Source organism: Botryllus schlosseri, chromosome 2, assembly GCF_051294905.1.
Source record: "Botryllus schlosseri isolate E-star chromosome 2, Bs_hap1, whole genome shotgun sequence".
In the NCBI taxonomy this organism is placed as follows: Eukaryota; Metazoa; Chordata; class Ascidiacea; order Stolidobranchia; family Styelidae; genus Botryllus; species Botryllus schlosseri.
In genome coordinates, this window is record NC_137237.1 from 10,676,437 (window position 1) to 10,703,995 (window position 27,559).

Here is a 27,559-nt window from a genome sequence, read left to right on the forward strand (position 1 = left end):
CGAATGTATGGGAGTTGAGATGTGTCATTATCCGTTTTAGGAGTATATTGAGATTCAAACAAAAACATGCCCTGCTGCTTTTGGAGCTTGTAAAGCAACATTTCAGTTTGAAGGAGACGGTTGCGGTAAACTCGCCGTATGCAGCTTACTTCCTTCTATAATTCAGTTGAAATGCGTTGGAGGCTCTAAGACACAGAAGCGCGTGTTATTGTATTATCAAATGCATGTCCCTGACTTTAAGGAAGTAATGCACCACGGTAAGATGTGTTGACTTCAAATACTCTTTAGCGGCGCATATAGCTGGCTAGGCTGTAAGTGTAAGTGTAAGTGTTAGTTGAAGAACAGAACAGTACAGAAACAATGTAGACTTATCTATAGCTTTAGGGGTGATTGCTTGCTGCATCTGAAGCTGCTCTGAGCAAATTTACCACGTTCACCGGTCAGTTCGCGCTATGTTTACTGATGGTTACTAGCATTTCGCGTATGTGTACGTAACGCACGTACAGTACACTCGATAGCAAGAGGCTAAATAACGTTCACCAACTGTCTGCAGCTTGGCTAATATATTGTTTGTCGAGCTATCTGAAGGTGCGCTGATTGTATATTTATACATTACCACACGATCCACGCACGTCAGTATCTTTCGATTTCACTTTACTAGGGGGAATATATGTAGGTTGTGCATATTATAGGGTCGTTTGGTGGTAGACTGCTTTGAGAATATTTCCGCATCTACATATGTTATTGGGTTGAGGATCTCGTTAACATTATTGTGACTTGTCCATCGTCCAATGGACATGGGGGTGATTACTTCATGAATGTAATCGGTTGCGATTACGATTACGATTACAGCAAAATCAGGAAGTAGTCGATTACGATTACGATTACATTGGAAAAGTAATCACGATTACTCACGATTACATTTATTTTGCATTTTAGAAGTTATATTGGAAGGCAATATATGGATTGTGCTGAAAAGGCCTAATGAGATAACAAACCGCCTTTAAAACAGATGCGTAATTTGCTTGTACGTCATAATGTACCAATTGCCCATTTTTATAGAGGACGATTTATCGCACCCAACCAATTGCATTCTTGCCAGGTCCATGACTGCCGCACCCCAAATACGGTTGGGAGCGAGTTCGGAGGGGACTCAAGAGTATTTCGTAAACCAACATAAATTATAGAGTATTCTCGAAAGATTTAATTAATTTGAAAATTCTCTCTAGATAATTTATAGTAGGCATGCATTAAAACAAATGGTTGTTTAAAACACTGTGTGACCCCTCAAAATAGTCGGTTCAACCGTTATAGCACAGATATTTCGTCAAAGGAGCTATATTTACCCTATATTTTCAATTGTCCATGTCAATCCACATTGGTGAAGTCAAGGCTTGAAAAAAATTACAAAAAACATACAAACATGTTTTAAACAAGGGTATGTTGTAAGCATGCTGGCTTTGAATTTATTTTTGTTTTAAATGCAACCCTAAGTTATAGCAATAGGCATTTAGGTTCCAGTCAATACCGAGCCACGACACACCAAAAGACATATGCAATTTCGACCAACACGCGACTTCACGAAGTGTGCTACTAAAGAAAGACCTTGGCCGACACTTAGGGTATGTGTCCATTGTCAATAGCCGCGCTGGGTGGGCGTGACTAATAGTCCAGTCCTTCCAATCCGAACCCACTATGCAAATGCCACCCGGACACCCATAGAGCATTAAAGACATGACAATTTGTGTGTGTGTCTCACGAAAGTTTTTCTTTTAGTCTGCTACGTTAGGGATACAACAATATCTTTTGATTATATAACATACCGGAAATCACGAATTAACAACATACACCAAAAGTAATTATAACAAGATAACAGACGTTATAATTATGAATTACGTGCCCCCAGCTCTACAGGTAAATCTGACCATCGGGGGCAGAGAGAGAGAGAGAGAGAGAGAGGAATACAAATTAATAATAATGTAATGCGATTACCAATGTTATTGATGAAAGTCAGTCTTCAACTTGAAATTATCACCATATGGAGGCCAAAGACGAACGTTTGGACTGGGGGACGAATAGCTGTTTTGGTCCTGATTCTAGCTAGAACCCACGCTAACATGATATATAAGGCCATGGCTATGGCGACAGGTCCCAATGTTGAGTAAAAAATTATGAAATAACGATTAGCGCGTGTTTCAAGTAGAGTCATATGAGAATAAGATGAAGAGAACATAAAATTCTGCCTTCAACTTAATACAGATAATGTACTGCAAGCTGCCGCTACGAGAAACGGCAAAACGGCTCTGTTGTGATATATATCAGCAACTGTTGATTTTTCTTGCTTCGTTGTGGAAACCGTAATGTTATATTTGACGAGTACAAAATTTCAAATCTCTGTCCGGTGTACGTACGTACTACATAGGCCTACTGCTCGCCAAGCAGCAACGGCCAAACTGCGTTTGCATAACCAAAGATCAATACACAAGTTACTTGGTAAAGTGGTGACTAATTATCCTGCTCCGGGGTACTGGCGTGTGGAACGGGTTGATAACCTGATATACAGCACGGCGGGTGTTCTTACAATCGCGCGAATGTACGTGACGTACATCGAATATCTATTTACTGTGGATACTTCTTACGCAATGACTAGCAAAGCTAATAGGCTGCTTCTGACGTAATAATGAGCAATGGCATTTAAAAATCAGACGTTTATGTTATCATGAACCTGGTATAATACATCTTCCTTGTTCACGAATGTTCAGTTTATGTCAGGGGTCACCAACACGCGGCCCGCGGGCCGCATGCGGCCCACGAGGTCATATTTTGCGGCCCGCGACTTGATTTGAGATTTTGAAAGAAAGCTAAGAAAACGATTTTGAAATGCTGAAGTTTACAACAGTTTCAACGTATTGTTGTTGTTGTTGTTGTTTCAAAATAAGCTATTTTCCTGTGCCCAGCATATCACTATTCGTCACTAGCTAAAACGGCTTTGGCGATGGAAACAGCATTGCAACGAGGGAGAATAATCAGCTGATATGAATGGGCTGGGCATATTGCCTTAACGTGCAATGGCCAAACACTGCCAAGACTGAGACGCTTGGAGAACGGCATATAGTGCAGTGGTGTGCACCTCTAGTAGCGTGAAATCATCTGAAAGGGGCGCGGAGCTGCGATGAATTGAAAATTTTTCCGCGCTCGGCGCGAGTTACATGACATTCATATTTTGTGTGTAACCCGGAATTCTTATTGTAGAATTCTCTCATCAACAGTCATAACTTTCCATGCCATCAAACTATCCTTTGGGGTTGCTAGCATTCTGGTTGCATTTTGTGATATGACGATACGGGGAGAGCGAAATTTTTCAATATCATAAAGAGGGGCGTGTCTAAAAAAGTTTGAGAAACACTGGCGTAGGGCTTCCCCACAAGATCGAGCTTTACGTGGAGGTGGTCTTTCAGCTAGTAACGTATCTCGCTAGCCCTAATATCGATTCCTTAGTCGCTGAAAAGCGTTTTCATGTATCGTGCACAGCTCAGAGTTCAAAATAAAATGAAATTGATGATAAAATTTTTTTGTTGTATTTGTATTCCTTTGATAGAATATTACTTCTTTTGCCTATGTTAGGTAGTACGGCGTTGTACTGACGTAGAGTTTTAAAACGCGGTTGCCTGGTTTATATCGATATTGAATTCATGCGGCCCGCGGCCGCTACGAAATGTGAAAAGTGGCCCGCGACCCGTTTTGAGTTGGCGACCCCTGGTTTATGTCATAGTCCTTGTACCAATAAAAAATAATCGTTCTTTCACAAAGAAATCGATTAGATATGGGAAGTAGTCGATTACGATTACGATTACTTCGGAATTTTTTCGAATGTAATCGATTGCGATTACGATTACTTGAAAATGCTGTAATCATGGTAATCGATTACGATTACTAATCGCGATTATCCCATGTCTGTTGTCCATCTTGTTTCACGTAGATGTGGAACTATCAAGATCGATTTTATAATAGGTCTACGTTACCGGCCGATTTGTTTAATTGTTGTTTGACTTTGACTCATCAAATCCTATCTTATATTAATCCAAAACATTCTCTATATCAACAAATATGAATTGGTTTTCTTTTGTATTCTGTATACATCTAAATATCTACTTGCGTATGCGTTGTATTTTTGGTGTGTATTTTTATGCGTGAGAAATTCGACTCTCCACTTTGCATACTCTGTCCGAGTGTATATGGTGGACATTGTAAGTTGTACAATATACATGTACAATATGCGTATATACATTTCTGGATATGAACAGATTAAACATGTTTCCCTCTCATGTTTTTTTGTCTAAATCAGAGGTGGCCAGCCCGTGGCCCAAGAAAAGGTTTCGAGTGGCCCGCGCGGTAATTATCGAAATTAGCTATAAAAAACGGCAAAATTTGGGATGATGGTGACTAAAAAAGCAACAGTTTTTACGCATTATCGTGGCCCGGGGCGACGAAATGGGTCATGCCCCCCAGATATTCGTAAATCTTTGTAAATGAAAATAAAGTGTAGTATCTCGCGACAGACCATTTTTTGCACTACGAGCGATTATGTCGTCTCTACATATCTTCCTTTTAGTATAATCCTCCCGATAAATGATAAGATGCTCCTACTATATACAGAATTGAGCCTAACTGTATTCGCAATTATTTGAGAAACGAATATTCACTGTATCACCACAATCCGGTAGAATACTTCAGTCTAGTGGTGTCCAGCACGCGGGACCGGCATTTCGGCGCCAGCCATCTCCGAGCGAGGACACACCACGATATATAAAATGTCGGAAAACATGCCACTCCGCGAGTGAACTCCCAGAATAATCGTCAAAATGGTCGACGCGTGTTAGCCGAAACCTCTCCAGACGCCGAATACTCCTGTCATTACAATCTGAGCCCCGCAGTACACATGTTACCCGCTATACATGCAATATATGCAAGTCCCGATATTATTGACTGAATTCATTCGTTAACTTTGAAATATTTTCACACTTCGTGCTAATAGAACACAAATCAACACTGATTTTTCGTGCTATTATTGTCAGCGATTTTGGCGCTAAGTAACACACGTCTTCGCGATCACAGTTACCTAATCTAGCTCGAAACAAAAGATCATCAATAGTCAATACTCAAGTGACCCGCGCAATGATTTGGAAAACCACATGTGGCCCTTTGGCCAGAAAGGTTGCCCACCCCTGGTCTACTTTAACTAATCAACAAATATCTTCTCTAATTTATAACAATTCTGCAGATATTGCATATCATAGCCAATTTTTCATTATTTAACTGACGCTAGCGCCGTTATTAGGCTTAAATACATTCTCTTCGTCATATCTACTTGTGTTCATCCATCTATGTCAGGGGTTCTTGAACTTTTGGATCGCGGACCCCTACAAGACAAGTTATGTGGATGGTTGCGCCTACACCTGGAAATTTCAAAAGCCGACGACTGGGAGGTCATCGCATCAAGTTCAACTCTATTTAGGCTTTTCCATGCCTAAAACAAGATAGCTAATTACTAGACTACAGCGATGAGCGGATTTGAAATTTATATGTCCTAATCCAGTCCTAATCCTAGTCCTATCCAGAAATTTTGTATATTCCAATCCTAATCCGATATAAACTTGGAATTCCTCTGAGAAAGCCTACATCTTATGCCTATAATTATGTAAAAAGAAATAAAACGCATAATGAGTGCCAAACTACATGATGTAACTCTGGTAGGACGAAAAAATTTGTCGACATTTGCCACAGGACATCAATCTCCCCGAAAATCGGTAAATCCAATCCTAATCCTGATCCATTAAAAAATATCAAATCCTAATCCAATCCTAATCCGACAAAATTTCACAAATCCGGTTTTTCCAAATCCTAATTCTAATCCATGCTCATTTCTGCTGGACAAGGAAGTCTCAGTCCCACTCACGACGTCATTCTCGAAGGATGATCTGGTTTTGTAGTTTCTTGATGACGTATTCCCCTTTCACTGACCCTTAAGAGGTCCGTGGACCCAAGTTTAAGAACCCCAATCTAAATCTTTATAAATATATCTGCACGTATCACGGGGGCATACCCACATGCTTTCTTAATTTATTATTCTCACTGCATTGATATTTCCATCTCCTGAGAGTCAATATACTCATGTGACCCTGACGACGACACGATCGTACCGTTGATTGCTGGTACATATCAGACTCGACGAGTATAAAATATGAATCTGCCTTCGACCGCAACCAAATTAGAATAGGAGGATTCCACTTTACACCCGGGCCAGGGTAGCTCTTCTCGGTGCTGTATCGAATAATATCACAGTGGCGTGAAGTTCTATTGCCGTGTAAGTTGGTAACCTGCGAGTCTATGTACTGTATTTGATATCTTCGTGTAATGAACAGCTGGTTAGACTTCCGCGTCCTGGTTATACTTGACCTGTTCATGACTAGCAAGCAGGCATGTCCGATGTCCACAGAACATGATGAGTGTCTTGGGAGAAAACAATGACTATTACCGTGACCAGCAGTTGCGTCGCGCAAACGTTGTATTGATATCTTTTGGAATCGCAATGCTGCAATGTGTCAACAGGAAGCTTTCTGTTTCGTAGATCGGCTCACCTCCTTCTAGGATATGGATTGATCGGCTGTTTAGTATTAAGAGTTCGGGGTATTATGTGGGAGCGGCTTTTGTGAGGGCTACCAGAAATGCCTGCTGCCGTAGTTGATTCGCGAACGGTGGGACGAACCATCGCTTATCCTACAGAGATTAAAACAGCGCCGAAAAGGAAGCGGTGAGTGTATTACTCAGTATGTCGGGCTAACCAGGTATATGCAAACAATGTTTTTGAGATGATGGTCACTACTACGTTATTTTGGGCAGTAAAACTTTATCGACAGAGCTTTATACGGAGTAGCGTGTGGAAGAGGTTATATTCAAGCTCGCGTGATATTTTTCAATTCCTCGAAATACGCCTATACTAGTACAAATATTCGACTTTGTCACAATATCTTGATCTGTGTTCACTATCCATTAAATCTATGATATCACAGCATCTTTAAAAACATTCGTCTTCTCCCCACGTTTTTATCCAGATCTCCCTAATTTTCCTGTGGCTACGCCTACGCCGGGGTGTCAAACATACGGCCCGCCAGACGATTTCATCCGGCCCGCGCAGTACTTCCGAGTAGATTGAAAAATTCTTATATTAAGATGTTTTGCCAGAAATGCTTTCATTAAATATGACCTCAAGACAGCAAATGTCGAGCATGTTCAATTGTTCATTTTGATAGGCCACATTATAGCCACGTGACTACGACGTTGCGGTTTCACTCTAGCTAGAACTCAAGTCGGTGACATTGACGTCCAATTTTGAGAGGGCAAAAAGTGCACACTGACTCCAGAGTTTTATGGAAAATGGACCTAAAAGGAGCTACTCACAGAAGCGGAAATGCAAATGCGGAACGATTTATGCAGTTTACATGGAAATATATTCGTTACACAAATATATAGTTCAAGCATCTATGGTCGCACTGCTGTTTCACTTCCGAACCAATAGGTGTTTCGACTTTCTAGAATAAAACCTATATAATCCATCCATGTATTTAGAGATGTACGGATCATGGTTTTTGTGGGGTTACGGATCCAATCCTGCTTGATAAAATGACCCAATCCTGATCTTGTTTCCATCGTTCATGCTTAAATTCGTATCCTAAATAATCCTCCTCCGATCTGAACGCATCCATTGGCCCATTTGTCGATATTTTTCAAATTATACCTCGACAATGCATTGGAGTTTGTTATCAAGGATTCTTCGAATTTGTGGTGCAATGCAAAAACTAGCGGGTACAAGTTCACGCAACACATTGATGTAAACAATCAGAAATACACTTTCATAAACTAGAAATTTAGAATCCCTTCCTGATCCGGACCCGGCACTCAAGCTTAATGTGAATCCGGATCCAATCCTGTTCATGAAAAACATGCCAAATTCCTGTCCGGTTAGAATTCATAATCTTGATCTCGTACATCTCTAGAATATATGCCCAACCAAGTATTCAAGTGAAAAGCAATAGCTTGAAGTAGCATTTTGGAATCAGTTGACTATGGTCCGGCCCGCGAGCGATTTGAAGACTTGAATCCGTCCCGCGACAAAATTTGAGTTTGACACCTCTGGCCTATGCAATACTGCATAGTATTATATTATGCATTATGCATTATGCATATTAGGGCATCCGAATTGGGATAGGGGTAAGGGAAAGGCAGGGTTTTCTTGGATTATTTTGTAATGACGCGCTATTATGACACTCGTTGTTTTGCATACAAGCCATGATATATATCTACTTGCAGCAGTTTTGGTGTGTGCTTGTAAAGCATTACTTGTGCTATACATAATTGCTATTTACTTTTGATCAATGCCGGCAACTATAGTTTGACAAATATACTGCTGCGGTGTACCAAGATAAACGCGAGTATGGCGTGTTACACATTGAATCGCTGCAGTCCGATAGTCCTATGCCAAGTATTGCCGTGCTATTCATGTCAAATTTGCGTTCAGATGTTACTCCACATCACATGGACACCCGAACTCAAAAAAACTAAAAATTGCGGACGATTCGCTGCGTCCACAAAACTTTGGACCATTTGTAATTTACCCGCTGGAGAATATCGACGAATCTTCCAGGGGCGCATTTGTGTTGGTAGAAGGAGAGAAGCAATTGGAAACAGACAAATGCGATCCACGGATGGCTGGAGACTCCAAGTACACAGTTCTGCGCCGTGCTTCCAATCCGCATTCGAAGGGAAATGAGCGGTGCCCGACGGAATTTCGTTATGGCAAAGTCTTTTCAAAATTATCAGTCAGGTATAATATGTGTGATATAAACCTCAGACGGCAGCGCATATCTACTGAAATACGAATCCTTTTTGTAAGTGCATGCGGACAGGACTGAAACAGCAATTCGCCGCCCCCCTACATGTTTGTCTTATGCCCCCATAGGGTGATGGTGATAAACACAACTTCTGGGGGCTTCGCCTCCAAGACCCCCAACAGGCTGTGTATTTTTGCCGCTATTATCAGCGAGATTTGTTGTACTGTTTATTGAGGCAGATTTTTACGCGTAGACCCGCGAAGCGCGAAAATTTTCTATAATTCCTGATTGAATCGGTCAATATGACCGGGAGTTGCATATATATTGCTATAAATTTTTATCTTCTTACTGCTCACGTAATCAGATTTACCGGTAGAGCTGAGTAAGGTGTCTTGAAAAATGTAGCCGCCGTAAATAAAAAATAAACAGCTTCGGGTGGACCCGTTGAAGTAATGACTTCGTTACATGATGTTATTTCGGTTCTCCTGTCTGATATGTCAGAAGATATCAAAATCGCCCAAACGTACTAATCGAACAGACGGACACGATTTCAAATTGGTATTTCTTTACCGGCAAATAATTTTTCCCTGCGGGATGGCATTTGTCTTGTGGGTTTCAGATTGCCAGGACAAGAACATTCGGCGCCAGCCATTTAGCGCACATGAACAATTAAACAAGAAACATATATCTATTGTATATATATGTATATATCGAAGTTTTCGGTCAGCATAAGGGCTGTTATTTTCGGCCAGAGTTTTCTCGCTGCCGATCATTCTGGCACAATTCTCTGAGTATCATGTTAAATGGCCTAAAACCTCATATGTCTTGGTGCGTGGTGGCACGGTAATGGCCGACGCCGAAATGCTCATTTCTATAAATTATGCGTATTTTTCTTGGGAAAGGGTATCCAATAACCGAGACAATTAGCAATATGAATTCGCGCGCAGCGCGAGAAAATTTGAAAAAGTTGCATACATTTTCAAAAAAATTACTCTATAAATAATTTGTGTTAATTCACGACATAATTGTGGGCCCTCTTCGAGCTCGACCCCTAATGTGGGGGTTTGGGGTGCGGCAGTTACGGTCCTGCATGCGGATGCCACAGCCACATAACAAAATGGGCTTCAATCGATATTAATATCAAGGGGTAGAGGTGTAATGTAGATGATGTTCCAAATAACTTCGAGGCCGAAATGGTGTATTAACTCATTTGAGGTGTACGCCTGCAAAACGACTGTATACCTGCACAACAAATTAATCGAAAATACTGCGTCTAGGGTTGCATTTAAAACAAATGGTGGTTTAAGACACTTTGTTTAAAGCATGTTTTAAACAGCGTTTTAAACAAATGCTTTTAAAAATACTGTTTTTTTAAAGTTGTATAATTATGCCATAATTGTGTAAATACTTTCCAAAAACATGTTGTATTAACCTACGGACGACGATTACCACCCGGTATAGCCGAAGTATACGATATGGGATGGTTGAACCCTCGAAATAGTCTGTTCAACAGCTATAGTATACGTAGACATAGATCATTGGTACGGAATGAATGTTCTGACGATGATGACCGCCGACCGTAAAAATGCTGCATAACGATGTAGTCCTGGTTAAAGATATTCTTGGTCCATATATGACAGGGGTTGGAAGCATATTTCGTCAAAGGAGCTATATTTACCCTATATTTTCAATTGTGAATATCAATCCACTATGACGTCTTAATTATTACGCGTGAGGCGTGACGTCAAGGCTTAGAATAAAACAACAACAAAAAAACAATATAAAACATGTTTTAAACAAGGGCCTTGTTCAAAACGGCGGCCGGTCAATACCTAGAATGCTATTACCGAGAAGGACAATAGTAAGGATGGACATTACCGAGAATGGACACCACCGAGAATGGACTTGGACATTGCCGAGAATGCAATATATGCAGTTCAGGCATGTTATGCATATGAACAGGTCGTGTGTGTGCATCACAGCGTTGCCACATTCGATATCGATTCTCAGGTATAAATTTCTCGACAACGTCCGTTACATTATGCTAGATTCTTGGCATTGGCCATTCTCGGTAATGTCCATTCTCGGTAATGTCCGTTCTCGGTAATGTCCATTCTTGGTAATGTCCGTTCTCGGTAATGTCCACTCTCGGGTATGTCCTTTCTCGGTAATAGCATTCTCAGTAATGTCCATCTCGGTAATAGCATTCTCGGTAATAGTATGGAACATGTTTGTTTTAAATGGATTTTTGTTTTAAACACGACCCTAACTGCCTCCCGCTAGATGTCAATAGAGAATGCCATTACGATTGAGGTAGTGACTGCATGCTATTCCTAATTGTAAAGGTTGTAAAACGCTTGTAAAGGTTGCGGTTATTGATCAGTTTGACTTGGAAATTTATTCGTGATCGACCACAATGCCACACAGTCATTAGACAAAACAGACAACCATCAACCTAGTGTAGGATTTCCCTTCCACAATGTGGCGCTAGCGATCAACACGCAGCTGCTATATGCTATGCAAATCCAGGCTTATTCCAAAAACATGGATATTCGAATTTTTATGTCTGACGCAGAGGTGGTCAGTAACGAAGTACTTCTACTTTTTTTGAAGTACTCAAGTAGTTTTCCTCTACTTCTGGTACTTATCCAAGTAGATATTTTTTGGCTACTTCTACTTCTACTTCGCAATATTTTGTGAACTACTTACTTAATTTTCGCTATTTTCAGTTTGTCAAGTAGAAGTGGTTTAATCCCCAATAAGAAAGATAGCCTAAGGAATTTCGGGGCTGTTTTCACGTACTACCAACATTTAATTTTCATAAAAGTCATGTAGTAGCCTACCTGGAATTTTCGTTGCGCTTCGCGCATAGTAGATATGGAGTGACAAATATGTTTTAACGAAAGTATCGCTGAATATAATTAGATACCGGGTTGCGTGGTTCGTTCGCACCGCGCTTATATCAAATATTTCATCACAGTAATTATCCCCCCTAACCTTTGAAAAATACCGTTCCGCAATCTAGCAATTACCTAATATACCTAGCAGCCCATGATGTGTCGTAATTCGAAAAAGTGGAATTTGACTCTTTTTTAACGTTAGACCTGTTTCAGCAGACCACCATTGAAACTTTCTACACCAAAAACATGAAATATATTTTCCGCTTTTTAGAAGTAGTATTTGTATTTTTCTTTCAATTATAAGTTGAGTTCTAATTATAGTTTCAGTTCTTTTGCCTGGAGAACATGGATGTTGAAGTATAAAAGCAAGTGTAGTAATGCCTTTCATTTTCCGAAAATAAAGCTATACACTACATGGCATCTTTACGATCTGACATATTTTTAATTAACGTATACTAATCGCACAAAGTGTTAAAGCCGTATCCGATAAAACTTCTCCGTATTGCTCTTTGACTGGACTACGGGCCTTATAATATGGGGGAGCCCGCCATGCCGTGATATTCTCTAAAACGGGGTGTTCGAGTAAACGATGGATTAGTATCGCATTTCCATATCAATACTATCATTTACATCCCATGATGTGGACGACTGCTTATTCTGTCAAAAATTTACACCTCCTGGGATACATTATATGAATCAAGCTCTCTACACCTTCCGCACAGCTTGATTTGCAGCTTTTGACAGTCCATACGAACGAATTACGATCGTTTTCTCAACTACTTACTTACTTGAGTAGATTTAAAGTCAGTCAATTCTACTTCTACTTCAAGTAGTTTTAGGTTGCTCATGTAAGAAGTACTTCCACTCGTACTTGAGTAGATTTTTCCGTCGCTACTTCTACTTCTACTTGAGTAGTTTTCTTGACTACTTTGACCACCTCTGTGTCTGACTGTATATGGCTATACATAGAATTAAAGAAGGATTTTAGTGAAATTATAGATCTTAAATGCTCTTGCCATTCTTACTTGGCATGTAAAACTCAACATTCGATTCCCCCCGAATTTCAGGGATGACTACATTCAATATTTTCAAACCAGGGCCCTGTTTCGCATTTTAGAGCTTCGGCATCACGGACGCGTTATATAGCAAAAATTGTATATCTGGGCATAGGGTTGCATTGAAAACGGACGGGGTTTTAAATCACTTTGTTTCAAACAAGTTTTAAACGATGTTTTAAACAAATGCCTTTTAATTTTTTTTCAGACGTTCTCTAATTATGCCATAATTGTGTAAATACGTCCGAAAAACCATGTCGTGTGAGCCTACGGACGATTTGCGTCCAAAAAATTGACATATGCCATGTGGGGTGGCTGGAATCCTCAAAATCTTCGTCGGTTCAACAGATTTTGCAGGTAGATGTAGATCATTGGTACGGAATGGGTGTTCTGATGATGATGACAGCCGACGGTAAAAATGCTACATAACGATGTAGTCCTGGTTAAATATATTTTTGTTCTGCTTATGACAGTGATCGGAAGCCATTTTCGTCGAAGGAGCCATATTTATTTACCCTACATTTTCAATTGTCAATGTCAATCCACTGTGACGTCACGATTAAATATCAGTAACGTAATGGCTAAACAAAAATAAAACAATAAAAAACATGTTTTTAAATAAGGCTCCTGTTTTAAATTGATTTTTGTTTTAAATGCAACCCTATCTGGACTCCTGTTTCATACAAAAATACCCTACGCACACAAGCGGTGCTACAGAGAGCGGAAAATCCCTAATGAGTTTGTGGAAGAAGATGTTGCTATAGACCAAATTCCATTTCATCGTGCCAACAAACGTTGGCGCAAGATACAATGTATAACGAACTACCAAATTCATGCAGTGTCATCCCATGCACGGGCTTCAGAGGCAACATTTCTCGGCTGCCACAAGTATACCGTAAACAACGTTTATGAGTTTGTTGCTAAAGATTTTCTATAGTCTTATTAGGTTAAGTATGCTCCCGCATATAAAGAAAGCAATTCCATTAATGTAGCCTGCCGACAGCAAGTCGACTAAACCACTCTCCCTTTCAACAATAGAGACAACGCTCCGGCCGAAAAAGACAAACTTCAGCCAACCGAAAAAGAAAGCCCGTCTAAAATCACTGACGACGAAAAGGCAATCGCGCGTTCCGCGTCACAACACTCGCCGACTCAATCGAGACCAGCCGAACAATGCGAGACTGGGCGCAGGGAGGAAGCCCCAAATCAGCTTACATATTTAAATCAATTGTCCGGCAGCGCAAACGCGGACTCAGCGCAACGCAACAATAACAACACCAAAGCAAGCGACGGGTTGCAACGCGACGAACAAGTTACTCAGCACCTGACAAGCCAATCGCATAATGTACGCGCTGGGATTATTACCAGCGTATCGCTCGATACACGAACTGCTACGGACGAGGGTTTGTTACGAATCCACAAAATTCCGGAAGGAATTCACGGTGACACTGTCGGCAAAAAATCAAACACTGTAACCACATCACCTGCAAATTCATATCAGCATCAAAGAAAGCAGAGCAACGAGCACGTAGCCTATCACAAAACGAACATGTCCACCGCACAAGTGTTGAAACTGCTGCGACAGTTCAACATGACGCTCAAAGCCGTACCCGCAGACAGCGACATCGCGAGAAGCATACGCGGCGCGACGCGCGCGAAAACTGCTGCGCCCGCGACTGATGAAGATTCACGGATACATACCAGTCACCTCAAAACGTACAGTAGGAGTACCGCGGTCGGAACGTTCCGCAAGTGGAGACTGGACGATGCGACGCAGTCGAAAACGCACAGAACCTTGCCGCTTAAATGTCGCGAAACAACGAACTCGAACTTAACAGCACGACGATTCGGCGAGCGGGTGTCGCGCGAAAATCGCTGTCGCGCGAAAAAACGCGCCCATTCCTCAGACGATGTCATCGACTTATCCACAGCTTTCCACGACTTGGAAAACCGGGACAAGGCGGCCAAGGAGACAATGGAAATCTTTGCTGGTTGCAGCGCAGATTTTGAGGTCGGCCACTGTTCGCCGAATTTAAACGAAGACCCTTTACTCACCTCGGCTGCCTTCACCTGCGCCACAGAAGATGATCATGGCGACAGGTTTTTGTCGCAAATACACTCCGCGGACATTGATTCCGCGCGGAGCCCTTCTGCAGCAGTTGATGTCGACAGAGACCTGTTGCAGGAAAGCCTAAAACGCGATGCGCACGTGACGGGCAGTTCTGCCCCTTTGATCAAATCAACGCAAGAGCCCCCCGAAAGCAACCGGATTAACACCACTGTCGAACACCGAATCGACCAACGCGCTATGGACATCAGTGATGCACCGCACGACGAACAGATCAACGGTGAGTACAACGCATGTTTTTGCGATCGGGTGACTTGTGGATTTCTCCGGGAATTTTTATGACTTTCGTGGTTTCCCGTTGTGCTGCGTGACTTAAATCGCGTGCGTACAACGCCGGTGACTTCGCGGCGGCTCTATTGTTGCGTCTATTGTTGTGTGATGGGATCTCGGCGATCGGAAAGTCATAATGAGATCGCGATTTGCCGTTTCGCTGTTTTCAGCTTCCGATTTCGTTCTGTTGCTATTTGAAGCTTAGGTGTACGTTGTATTCGATGTCTATAGTCCGGCGTAGTTAAAATGATCCAAGACGGTCGTCAATTGTCAAGCTCCTGAACGTGACCTGTAACATGTGGTGTAAATTACAGTTACAAAATCCGAGTTTGACGTTGTAGAAATCCTGGATCCAAATCCGTTCAAATTCGTCCAGTCCTAATCCGGGCTCATATAGGATGAGTCTGTCCGTCTATCTGTTCTCAGAAAGGAGGAGCAATGGTCATGGTTTGGGATTGGATTCGATCAAAATAACTACGTTTGAAGATTTTGTGCCTGTTAAGCTTGACTGGGATTTAAAAGTTTTAATTATTCGCAAGTTTCATTCTATACTTATGTAAAGTTTTCAGTCGTTACCGGACATGGACTTGAATTTTTGCATGTTACGAACTGGTTTCTTGATTTGGACTTTGATTTGGATTTTAATCTCAAGCACGGAGCACGGATTTGATAATATTAATTCTTCGCATCTCCGATTAGTTAATCCAGTTATATATGGATAGGTCGGAGTTAAATCATATGATAGTCAGCGACTCGGAGATGCAAATTTCATTTTGCGAGTATTTGATGATTGCTGCCATTGCTGGTGAGTCATAGTTGGTTATTCCAGGTTCCTGGTGGCTTTGCCAACATTTCATGATTTCAAACAGGCACAGTCGCTCAGGACATACAATAATACATACAAATATGACCAATGCTGGTATGTTTTATGCAGCAATACTATTTTTCGTTCTTCGACAATGATTATGATAAGGAAGACTACCTGCAGTGCAGTACAAAACATTGCATTTCCGATACCCCGTTCTCGAAACGAATCTGATAGGTTTTACGTAACAAATCGCACGCAACTGCCATATGCCTCAGTTCGCAATTCGTTCACACACGACTTGCATTAAGGCGGGATAGGAGGTAAAATGTGTCCAAGCGACTGGTGTATGGTTACATCATAAAGTGGCTCAGGGGAGTACCCACTACCCATAACTATATGGACTGAAGATGTCGCGCATATAGCCTGTGCTATTTTAGTACTGCGAAGAGTCAGTAACGTTGCCCAGTACCAGAGACGAAACATCAATTAGGCCGGTAAAAAGTACTTTCCTCAATAATCGACTAAGTTCCATGAAATTTGACAGCAGCCTATTTATAAAGTAGAATTTCAACTGTTGAGTCAATGCCGCTGGCTTCATCATTGCTAGGCACATAATAGCCCGTTATCATTCGTCACCATTTTTCTGTTCATTTCAGTGATGACTGTGTAGTTAGTTACCTTGGTAACCAGACAGTTTAAGCACTAGCCATTTCGGACAATTTTTTACTTAGTCCAAGTCATTTCGGACAGACGTTTCGGACATCGCCATTGGACTTTTGTAATTTCGGACAAGTCATTTCGAACTTAGGCCTACATTACTGATATTAATTTGTAATGCGATCGCCGTCACGGGTATGTGTGACCAGTGGGTGAGGGTGCTGAGGTGTTGACCTTTTTTTAGTAGTCAGATTACTAGATTTAGAGGTGAGTCTCGGAGCATTTTCAAATCGTAAATTTGATCGCGACCATCAAGCTGGGAACCACTGGTCTATCGAGTCATCGGTCAGCGATATGACCCCGTATTGTACACACATTACATACTAGCTAGCTTCATTTTAACATATGACGGTGGGTTAAGGATGGTGTTAGGTAGGGTTCGGGTTCGGGGTTAGGTTTAGGGAGCCAGAGTTAGAACAGTGCTTATGAACCGTTTGGACCTCAGGCCACCCTCTGAAAAGGTAAAATAGTTCGAGGCACCCGAACACTACGAGTACCATATGGCTGTGGAGAGTACAGTAGTGTAGTGTTACGTCGCGCTGCTGCAACACCAACTGGCTGCGGTTACGAGTCCGACACAGGTCGACTCCAGAACCCCTTTTTAAGTGTTGGCTGTGTGTTTATCTAGGCTTCATCAAGATCAAGATCAATCACTTCTATACGTCTGGCATTAGGTTGCGGCGATATCAGATTGAGAGACCGTACTTGGTTATGTCGCATTGTAAATTGTGTGTCTTGAGCGGACTCAGAATATGGATTCATTCATTTTTGCTATATGTCGACCTTGCTTACCATATTCTCTCGCGGGACCCCTGAGCAGTTCAATTGGTGCATGCCCCGACACAACGGCGGAGAACTATTGAGTTAGAAGGTTGGGCGTTGGGGTACGGGGAAACGTTTACCATGAAAAAGACAGAAACTACGATGTAACATCTATCAAACAAGCACCTCGTATCAAAATATCTCACGTATTATCAGCAGCACCCTGCGATTTCGCCCTTGTTATTGCGAAAACAAACCGATTGTTCTCTGTGAATCGAACCGATGAAATTGGTCGACGGAATCCAGCGGGTTCAAGTTTTCGAATATTGATACTGAGCCGCTGTGAAATCGAACTCAGCGTGTTCCGTATATGAATGTCACCGTCATAGCTCAGCGAGTGATCGAATTGATTGTTCACGCATCTATACACTGATTTTGGTGTGAAACTCAACAGTCGATAAATAATCGGGATGGGATTTTGCGTATTGCTGAAAGCGTATAACATCTGACCGAAAGTTTTAATCGTATATGCCGATGCAGAGGTTCATGTCTGGTAACGGATTTGTTTCTACTTATGTATTTTCTGAGAGTCAAGCAACCCTACTTAGGCCGCTAACTCAAGCGTTTTTCGTGCTGGGCTACTGCATCTTCTGCTCGAACTATTTTTAAAGATGAAATATTGCCTTCATCATTTGAAATTATGTTGGAGTATACTTTATGGACAGATTTGCTTAATTTTATAAGTATCCGTCGAACGGCGTACTTTTAGACATGTAGTTTTGGCCTGCATTGGAACGGGTTACTTTTGCTTGGTGTTTCACATTGCTTCTACCAGGGGTGCTAGCGAAGTGGTTATACTTATTCGGAGCACTCGAGTAGGTTTTGCCTATACTTGTACTTCTTACTCGAATGGTCATGTTCTATATTACTTCCACTAATACTCGAACAGTGTCATTGACAAAACTATTGTAAGGTTACCGGTTTCCGAATTACTTTCAAAGCTTTTCCCGAATCATGTCCATAGTGCGATGCCGCTGAATATAAGTTTGCACATAGCTGCTTTGCGGGACCGAAACCAGGAGCGCGACTCGTGATTATCGTAAATATCTTTAAGTAACTCGCCCAAAGTCACGTTTGCCTTGAACAGTCACAGAGAAACTGAGTGCGCGCCTTGTCTGGAAATGTCAATCTATTTTCCATTTCGATCACGCAGCAACGGTGAATCGCGACAGGACATAAGTCATAGATTTACAGGTTTACACCATTACACACGAGTGCGTTTGATCCAGGTATTCAGTTATGCATAGAGGTGGTCACTCTGGTTAGTCACGAAGTACTTCTACTTTTCAGAGTACTCAAGTAGGTTTGGCCTACCTGTACTACTCACTCAAGTGGTAATGATTTTCGACTACTTCAACTGTGGATTATACCACTACGCTATCTCGCCAGAGATGTAGTTCTTAGCAAGTAAAAAGTAGTTTGTATCCATTGTACGAGTAGAATTGTCATGACAACTGGGAGAAAGAGCCCATGTATCACGGTAACTGATATGATTGTCGAATATTACACCAATTTGCAGTGACATTAGTCATTTTAGGTTGGTCGCAAAAATGCACTTTGCAATTTTGAAAGTAGAAACATCCGATCAACGCCAACGCGCGACCAAATCTACTTTTTGAAACTACTTAGTTGGGTTACTTTTTGACCTTCATTTTCGACTTCCATTTGGAGTAGTTTTAAGATGTTTGAAAGTCGCTACTTCTGATAGAGTGGACATCTGCAGCGTTACTTCAACTTCTAATTGAGTGACAACGACGCCTGCGATACTTATCGAAGGAACCGGTACCAAACATGACAACATTGATAATATCTACTTATGCATTCCCTAATGAAAATTCAATTTCATCCAAAACTCTCGTGGCTAAGTGATTTTCTGTACTCTGCTCCATGTTGTGAGTTTACGTGGGGAATTTAGTCTCTCTGGTATTTCGCTAAATAGGCTATGTAAAAGGATAGCAGCTGTAATTCGTTGTATTGACATTCTTGGTGTCATTTTACTACAATGGACAATGGCCTATATTCTTTATTATGAATTCGTATCTGCTGACCTATACCATGGTGCCCTTGCAGGCTTTTTAAGACTCCGCTTACTTACGCGGTCGTGGTCGTGGTCGTGAACTCCTGTGATAACCTAACCGTTCGTTGACATCGCTGGTCAACCAATTTCCAACACTAAAAATGCCAAATACCTTGGTGTTTTACTGGATTCGGACATGTCCTGGAAGAGTCACATACAATCACTCAAACCACAACTATCGAAGGTATGTGGTCTATTTCGCCGCCTTAGCTACACTCTGCCAGTCAGCGTGCTGTTGATACTCTTCAACACTCTATTCCTATCAAAGTTACGATACAGAATTCTTTGTTGGGGTGCTGCTTGCAAGAATACAACTGACCCACTGCAAAAACTTCAACATCGGATCATCCGTATCATCGCCAAAGCCCCACGGGGGCCTGGATGTGCAACTGATAAATCGCTTCTCAAAAGATTTGGTGTTCTACACTTAGAAGATATGAGGACGCTAGAAATTGCCAAGTTTATGTATCAGTTCCATTGCGGTCAATGTCCCTTAAATTTTAACGACTACTTCACCTCGGAGACAAAAGCGCACAAGTATACAGCACACGCGCGTCATCGAAGAACAACTACCATATGATCAGGACTGAATACAAGAAAACGCATTGCTCTATCAAGTATGCCGGACCCCAATTGTGGAACAGCATCTCGCCGGCTATCCGACAGTCGTCGAGCATGTCCGCATTCAAGTCGAAATACAAGCAATTTCTTCTAAATCAATACTAGCCAGTCTTCAGGATTACCGGACCACGACCTAACATCGACCTCGCCCTCCGCCCCATGCCACCTCATTTTGTCGCTTGCGTCTTATATTCTCGGCATTACTTTTCATTCAGTGTGCATGCCTCTTATTTACTTCGCCTAGGCTAAGGTGGGTGTCTGATCTTAATGGCTACTCCAATTTGTTTCGACACCTTCCTATCTTTTCATTGTATCGCAGTCTTGTGATGTTTTTGAAACGATGAAAATATTAATAAACCTGATTGATTGATTGACGCGGATCAGAATTTAGAAGGATTGCCAAGTACCCGAGACGGTAGCACACTTCCTACTAAAATGTAGGAAGTACGATCGACATCGAAAACATTTGCAGGACAGGGCGCGGTATCTCAACATATCAATGGAAATCGTACCGTTGCTATCTAGCCCTTATACCAGTACACCAATAATTGAATTTGTCATGTTATCTGGTAGAGAAATTGGGACAGCCTATATAAACCATAGAATAGAACTTTCGAAATTGAAATGGCATGGTGCGAAATACCATCCACAGTCATACCCACAATTTCCAATGATACATAAATAGGCTACAACGTGAGGAGGGCTTAGATCAGGGACGGTCAACCCGTGGCCAGAGAAGGTTTTGAATGGTCCGCGGGGTAATTATCGAAATTAGTTGTATTATCTAAAAATAAATTACCAAATCCAAATAATCTAAATTTGATTAGCCTGACCGCGAAATTTGGGATTTTGATGACCAAAATGTCTGTTCCGATTCATTGGTGTTGCCCGGGGCCAGCCACATTTTTCATAGATTGTCGTATATGGCCAACCATAAAGTACAATATTTCGCATATTAGCCGAAATCTTCGATATTTATATTTCCAAGCGACGGAAATCTTGTCCTTGCCAAATGAGCCCAGCGGTATGCAGATGCGACCCGGAATATATGCAAGTAACATTGTTATCGACCGAATTCATTCATTAACTTTAAAAATATTTCGCGCTGCGCGCGGCTAGGTCTTGGGTGCACACCGAGACTTCATATCATAATTGTTATTGATTTTGATGCGAATTAATATAAGTATTGTTTTCACCGTTACCTAATCCGGTTCGCTCCTATCGGAAGACTAAAAAAGGTCATCAACATTCAAGTGGCCCGCGCAATGGTTCGCAAATCTCATGTGGCTCGTTGGCGGAAAAGGTTGACTATCTCTGGCTTAGATAAACCTCCAACACATGGGAAGGAATTCTGGAATCGAACTCGGTCGGACTCGAACTCGCAACCTATTGGCGTTGCGGCTGTGGATGCTGCAATTTGTAGAACAGACAGAATTGAGAGAATCGTTTTATCGCAGTGAAATAGGATTTCATATTTGTGACGTCACCGACACTATGCCGTCACAGTGGTAGATAATTTCTGAGGGTCAGAGCACCTATATAATCCCACGTAGTACTCAAATGACATATATATCACACCGGAAATAAGCACAGCAATGCCGATATAGTTTTTCTTTCTTCTGATTGTCACCTCTTTTGAATCAAGTGTCCAGTTGACCACCAGCGACTTTCTGAAGATATTAAGTGGGTAGTCGCGAAACTTCTTGAATTGCATCTTTGTTTGTTTGTTTGTTTATTCCATATATGACAGTGGTGCTTATCGGCTATTAAGGTCATGTGCTCCACGACAATGATTTGGTAATGTTCTGTACCTTTGCAATCGTAATCTTCCGGCCGACTTCCACACTCGTGCGCTTCCAACATCAGTCTCTATCGTTTTGCTTGCGCCCAGAACTTTATCGTTGCTGCCGACTTTCTTGGCTCGGCTTACCATCAATCTGGTCTTTTTGAAACACTGCTATGGCAGTGGGGTTAGCGATGAGGAGCATCTAGTCTAGCACTACTTTGAATTGCGTTATGCAATGTTATGGTTTATACACACTGCATGAAGGACTGTTAGTTTATTTGTCATATTAACGCAATTGGCGCTTATCAACACTTGGATCATTCGCGCCCACACAGTAATTTCATAAATTCGTGTCGGTTGAGGTCTTTTTCCGCTTTCTTGCTTACTTTTTCTGGTCTCTGTCGCCATCTTTCTTGAGTTCGGCTCTCTTCCTTCTGGGCTTTTCAAGACGCTGCATTTACAGCCGGATCGGCGACGAGGATCCCAGATAAACCGCTGACACATATAAACATGTCAGAGCTGAGACTGGAACCAGCAACCGTTGGTGTCAGGCAGGGCCGGGCATAATGATTAGAGTACTCGAATCTGAATCAAGTATTAATTGTAATGATTCGAGTCGAGTAGTAAAAGACGATTTTTCGAGTACCGGAATTATACGCTCCTCGCAACTGGAAGTTAATTTATCAACGAGAATTATAGTTTCAACCGCAATTTTCATTGTTGAAGCCTTAAAACCTTGATTGGTCGTATCGTAGGATACGAAACATAGTACAAAGCTACGAACGTTACCGGAACTAGCATATTTCCGAAGTCATGTTCGTCACCCAACATTGTCACCAAGTGCAATAAAATCGTTACGGTCGAAAAATACCAAATATCTTTATTGTGAAGGACAATAGGCATTATATTCTTTGTGGTGGCATAAAAGGTACATAATTGAACTTTCACATATTACGTTTTGGTATGACATCATAATGAGTGATATTCGATTACTCGGCTCGACGCATATTACGTGATTCAGAATCGAATCCCTCAGGTACTCGGGGGAAGCGGGTGGCGCAGTTGGTTAAACACTGCAGTCACGACACCAATGGTTTATCTGGGCTCCTCATCGCCGATTACGCTGCAGATGCAGCGCCTTGAAAAAGCCCAGAGGAAGAGAGAGAGCCGAACTCTAGAAAGATGGCAGCCAAAGATCATGTTGAAGGAACGAAAGCAAAAGACAACTGACGTTAATGAAATTCATGTACTGGGCGCAAATGACCGTGTAGGCGATAAGCACCAACGATGTCATGAAACAAAACAAACTCATATACTCGATTTTGCCCAGCCCTAGTGTCGGGACGGTGTCGCTTTGCACACTATGCGCCACTCGCTTACCAAAGACTGTTAGTATATGCATCTGTTATGTACAATACACAACCGGCCCGATGCGAAAGACGCTATTTGCTCATAGTTTCTGTCGGTCCTAGTAAAAGCAATCCGCGCCGGTCCGTTACATGATCTCAGTTCCGAGCAACCAACCCTTGATATTCGAGTAATCGACTATTTGGCAGAGGTATCACCAAAATCGCCATGTCACTCAATTGTATACGTGTAGAAATTTTTTAACATGACAAGTGTTCCAAACAATGCCGGATCATGTTCGCTTCCGCTGCTCCACGCTTTCTCATATTCATCCAGTCTGCATGTTGGCATTTCTGAATAGAGATAGCGTAGTAGCGGATGCGTTTCGCGTTTACGATGTGCGCTTCCAGTCGAAGCATTGTGGTTGGTGTCCGCATCGTCAGATCTTTCCACGATAATCGTGGGCGCATGCGTTATCAAGATGAAACAATAGCGCAATAACTCCAGCACGCATATCTGCGGTTTGTGTTGTGTGGTTGCCGCTACAATGCCTCTTATCGAAATAACTTGAACGATCTGTGACGTTTCAATTATTCTGAGTGGAAAATACGAGAATGACCCCCACCGCTATCAGTTAACTGGCAGTTTTGTCCTGAATCTGCATTGCGAGCCGGTCATCCTGGCATTCTGGCAAATTTAATTCCGGTAGTCTTGTTTGGTTATTCACTTCGCAAGCGGTACTGTAACGAAAATCGCGTATTTCGCCGATTTCCACCGTAACGTATAAGGTGCAAATCGGGCAATGTTTTGCTTTCACGCCTATTCCAATGGGTGAAATCGAGTCTAATACACCAATTCTTATGGAGATATGTATATATATGCAAATGCATATATCTCAGGGGCGGAGTTCTGTTTTCGTATTTTGCATCAAGAAAGCGCAACACTGTGGAACACCTGAACGGAACCCACTTTACCCCTGGGATGTCTCTAATAATTGATAGATTTAAACCGTGTTCGCCTATTACATGGGCGGGCATTATATGGACCGCCGGCCGGATCCGGCCCGCGACGGGATTTTGAGCGGCCCGCAGAGATTTTTTACCCTGAAAGTGAAATTATAATCTGAAAGTATTGACAAATCTTATGCGTCACAGAATTAATCCAATTTGCCAACCTGAGAAAGCGGTCATGAAGCTACTTACGTTCTGTTCGGGTCTACAATACACACATCTGCGAGCGAAAATTTTCGACCATGAACAATATGAACATTTACAAGACAAGGCTACATTCCAGTATAATTGATGTTCACGTGCAGTCTTTACTAAGCGTTTTTACATCCGACATGCAGCCAGAGTTGAACCTGTTGACCTGATTTGATCGACCTCGAATGTCTGATTGACTTCAATTAGTTCAACAGCTATTGAAGTACATTAGGTTAATATATCCATTAAATACTGTTTTTTGTCTCTATGCTTTAACTAAAAGTTTACATTAAATACGATTTACTCCTTGTATATGTGGATAAATACGAGATTAATGTATCAATTATGTAATCCAGCCCGCGAAATACTTTATTTTCCCATATCATGCCCACCGACCTGAGAAGTTGCCAGCCACTGACCTATTAGAATGGGCGTGATGGCAGAAGAAAGTGCAGATGGCTTGATTTGCAACCTACATTTTGGTGGAAATATGTTTTCTTCGTTTGACTGAAATAAAGCGAGAAAGATTTAATATATACTGATTAAACAAAAGAATTCGAAAACAAAGTATTACAGCTTTGGACTCTGCTACACGTCTCGGTCTTATATCATCACCTCAGTGTGCGACAAGCTCTAGGACAGTGGTTCTCAACCTTTTTGGCTTCGCGGACCCCTTTTGACCGTCACGGACTCTCGCGGACCCCCTCAAGTTTTAGTTCAATTTTAGCTCTATTATGGTGCAACCTTCATACCTGTCTTGTGCAAATATGAACTGTAGGCTTGTGATAAACAGAAAAATAATGACTTTTCTTGAAAATATCATCATACTATTTATGTAGAAATTGGTAGACTTCGATTATTTCAAAGCTAATTTTGCTGCTGTATTTCTTGAAGTACGTGGTCGTGTCTTGAAAATCCGCGTCTTCGTTTTGATATGAACGAGGAGTGCCGAAAACCATTTCCGGAAAGATAGATGGATGCATAACGCATAATGCATAACGCATAACGCTTCCGACGATACTTTCGGTGTGATCGCAACATTTATGGCACCAAAATGAAGAAACATCTATTTTATGAACATACCACGTCCAGCATCTAGCGCAGGGACGGGCAACATCACAGACCGCGGGCCGGATTCAGCCCGCGACGGCATTTTGATCGGCCCGCAGAAAGTTTCTACCGTCAAAGTTAAATCCTAATCTAAAAGTATAGACAAATTTTATGTGCCAAAGAATGGATCCAAGTTTTCCCAACCGAGAAAGACTTTCATGGAACTACTTTTTCTGTTCTGGTTTACATGTATATTAACGAGAAAACATTTTCGACCATGAAAAATTGAACATTAACAAGACAAGGCTGCATACCAATATAACTGGTGATATAAATTTCAGGGTTGAAGCGTAATGCTTTGATAGCAACGAAACACTCCTTGTTCTTCAAAAAACCCGCCTTGTCGATAGGGCATCCGCAATAAGAACGCGCCAAATCTGATAGCCGAGCTTTAAGAGCAGGTATATCATTGTCCGATTTATGACGGATGTCAGCCGAAAATATTCAGGTTCATTTCAATATGAATATACTTATTGAAGTTCTGTACCTCCTAAAAGCTGTTCAAATAGTGGTTATGTATATCACAGGATAAAATGGATTTTGTGGCGAGGTTTCAATACCTGCATTGGGACAAATTAAGGATATACTTCGGAAATTTTTATTTCAAACGACTGTACTCTAATTTGATGAGACTAACAACTTCAAATCGAGAAGGTTTTGCAGACATTACGAAGTCACCCTGATTGACGTTACAATCTCCATATTTTTATTTTGTCCACAAACCACTACAAAACGTCTCCAAACAGCAATATGTTTGTATCAGCAGGTTAATGGAAAATGGGCAATGAAAATGAATTTCCGCACTACGATAGTTCATGTCAGACGATTATTATGATGATATGAGTCATGAGGTTTTAGCAGTTGTGATACGAAACTGCCTCATGCTTTCTCAAATTAAAAAATAAAATAAAAATTAGAATATCAACAATACTAAAAATTTAGAGGTCTCGCGGACCCCCTGAAATTGCTTCGCGGACCCCTAGGGGTCCGCGGACCCCCGGTTGAGAAGCGCTGCTCTAGGAGGAGAATTCCTGTTTACTATCTGACCTGACTTGATCGACGATGAGATATTGATTTCGCATTTCGGAAGTAAAAACTGTCAATCACATCGGTGACGGGGGATCGAGTGTATTGCGATCCTGAATTACTGGGTCAAAGTTCGCAATGGGCAGTTCCACTTGTAAATCTATTTTTTCGTACTTTGTTTTAGGATGGGATAGGGCAGTGATGTTTGTGACTTGAAATGATAAATGAAAGTGAAAATGTCATTGGGGTTAGTAGACAGAATTCCACGCAAATGCGGTCAAATTTTGCCGGAGTGGAGTAACCGCAATTCAGAGTTAATAGATCCTTAACTACCATGAGATCCAATAAGTTGTATGCTTCCATCTCCACATGAACTACCTTCTGTTTTTGTAACGAAATTTGATCATATATATCAGTGGTTCTTGATCTTTACACACTTGGCGAATCTTCACGCTAATGACAAGCCTCCCGCGAACCCCAAATTTTTAGTATGAGTCAGAAAAACAAAAATCCACTACAACACAAATCTAATACATTACTATAAAATTCTGGCGCATAGGAAAACTATACATCAACAGCATTGTTAAAGGAACAAAACCGTAAGAAGATGATTTTCACACAGAGCAAAACGTGTATATATAATGAATATTTGCTGCAAGCTAGCGTGACTTCTGCTGAATGAGTCTGCTTTGTGTCTTGACCTATACATCGAACCCATGGGATTGGCTCAGCGAATCAATGGAGTAGGTTTGAACCCCGGTTAAAATAACCTGGATTGATAGATTCATTCATTACGCCACAT

The 27,559-nt window shown here is 41.6% G+C and overlaps 1 protein-coding gene and 1 long non-coding RNA gene across 2 annotated transcripts in view; both read left to right on the plus strand.

The window, feature by feature from the left end:
- The first annotated feature begins 2,793 nt into the window (after window positions 1-2,793).
- Window positions 2,794-27,559, plus strand: part of LOC145433473 (uncharacterized) — a 38,158-nt gene continuing 13,392 nt past the window's right edge. Inside the window, exons 1-3 of the mRNA XM_080310590.1 lie at window positions 2,794-6,811; window positions 8,576-8,881; window positions 13,882-15,191. Of these exons, the coding sequence (XP_080166716.1) occupies window positions 6,726-6,811; window positions 8,576-8,881; window positions 13,882-15,191 (1,702 nt within the window). The 5' untranslated portion in view covers window positions 2,794-6,725. The remainder of the gene's footprint in view (window positions 6,812-8,575; window positions 8,882-13,881; window positions 15,192-27,559) is intronic.
- On the plus strand, window positions 19,656-27,267 carry LOC145433480 (uncharacterized). Its single transcript, XR_013913111.1, has 2 exons — window positions 19,656-19,692; window positions 20,671-27,267. It is a non-coding gene; the product is annotated as an uncharacterized LOC145433480 (long non-coding RNA).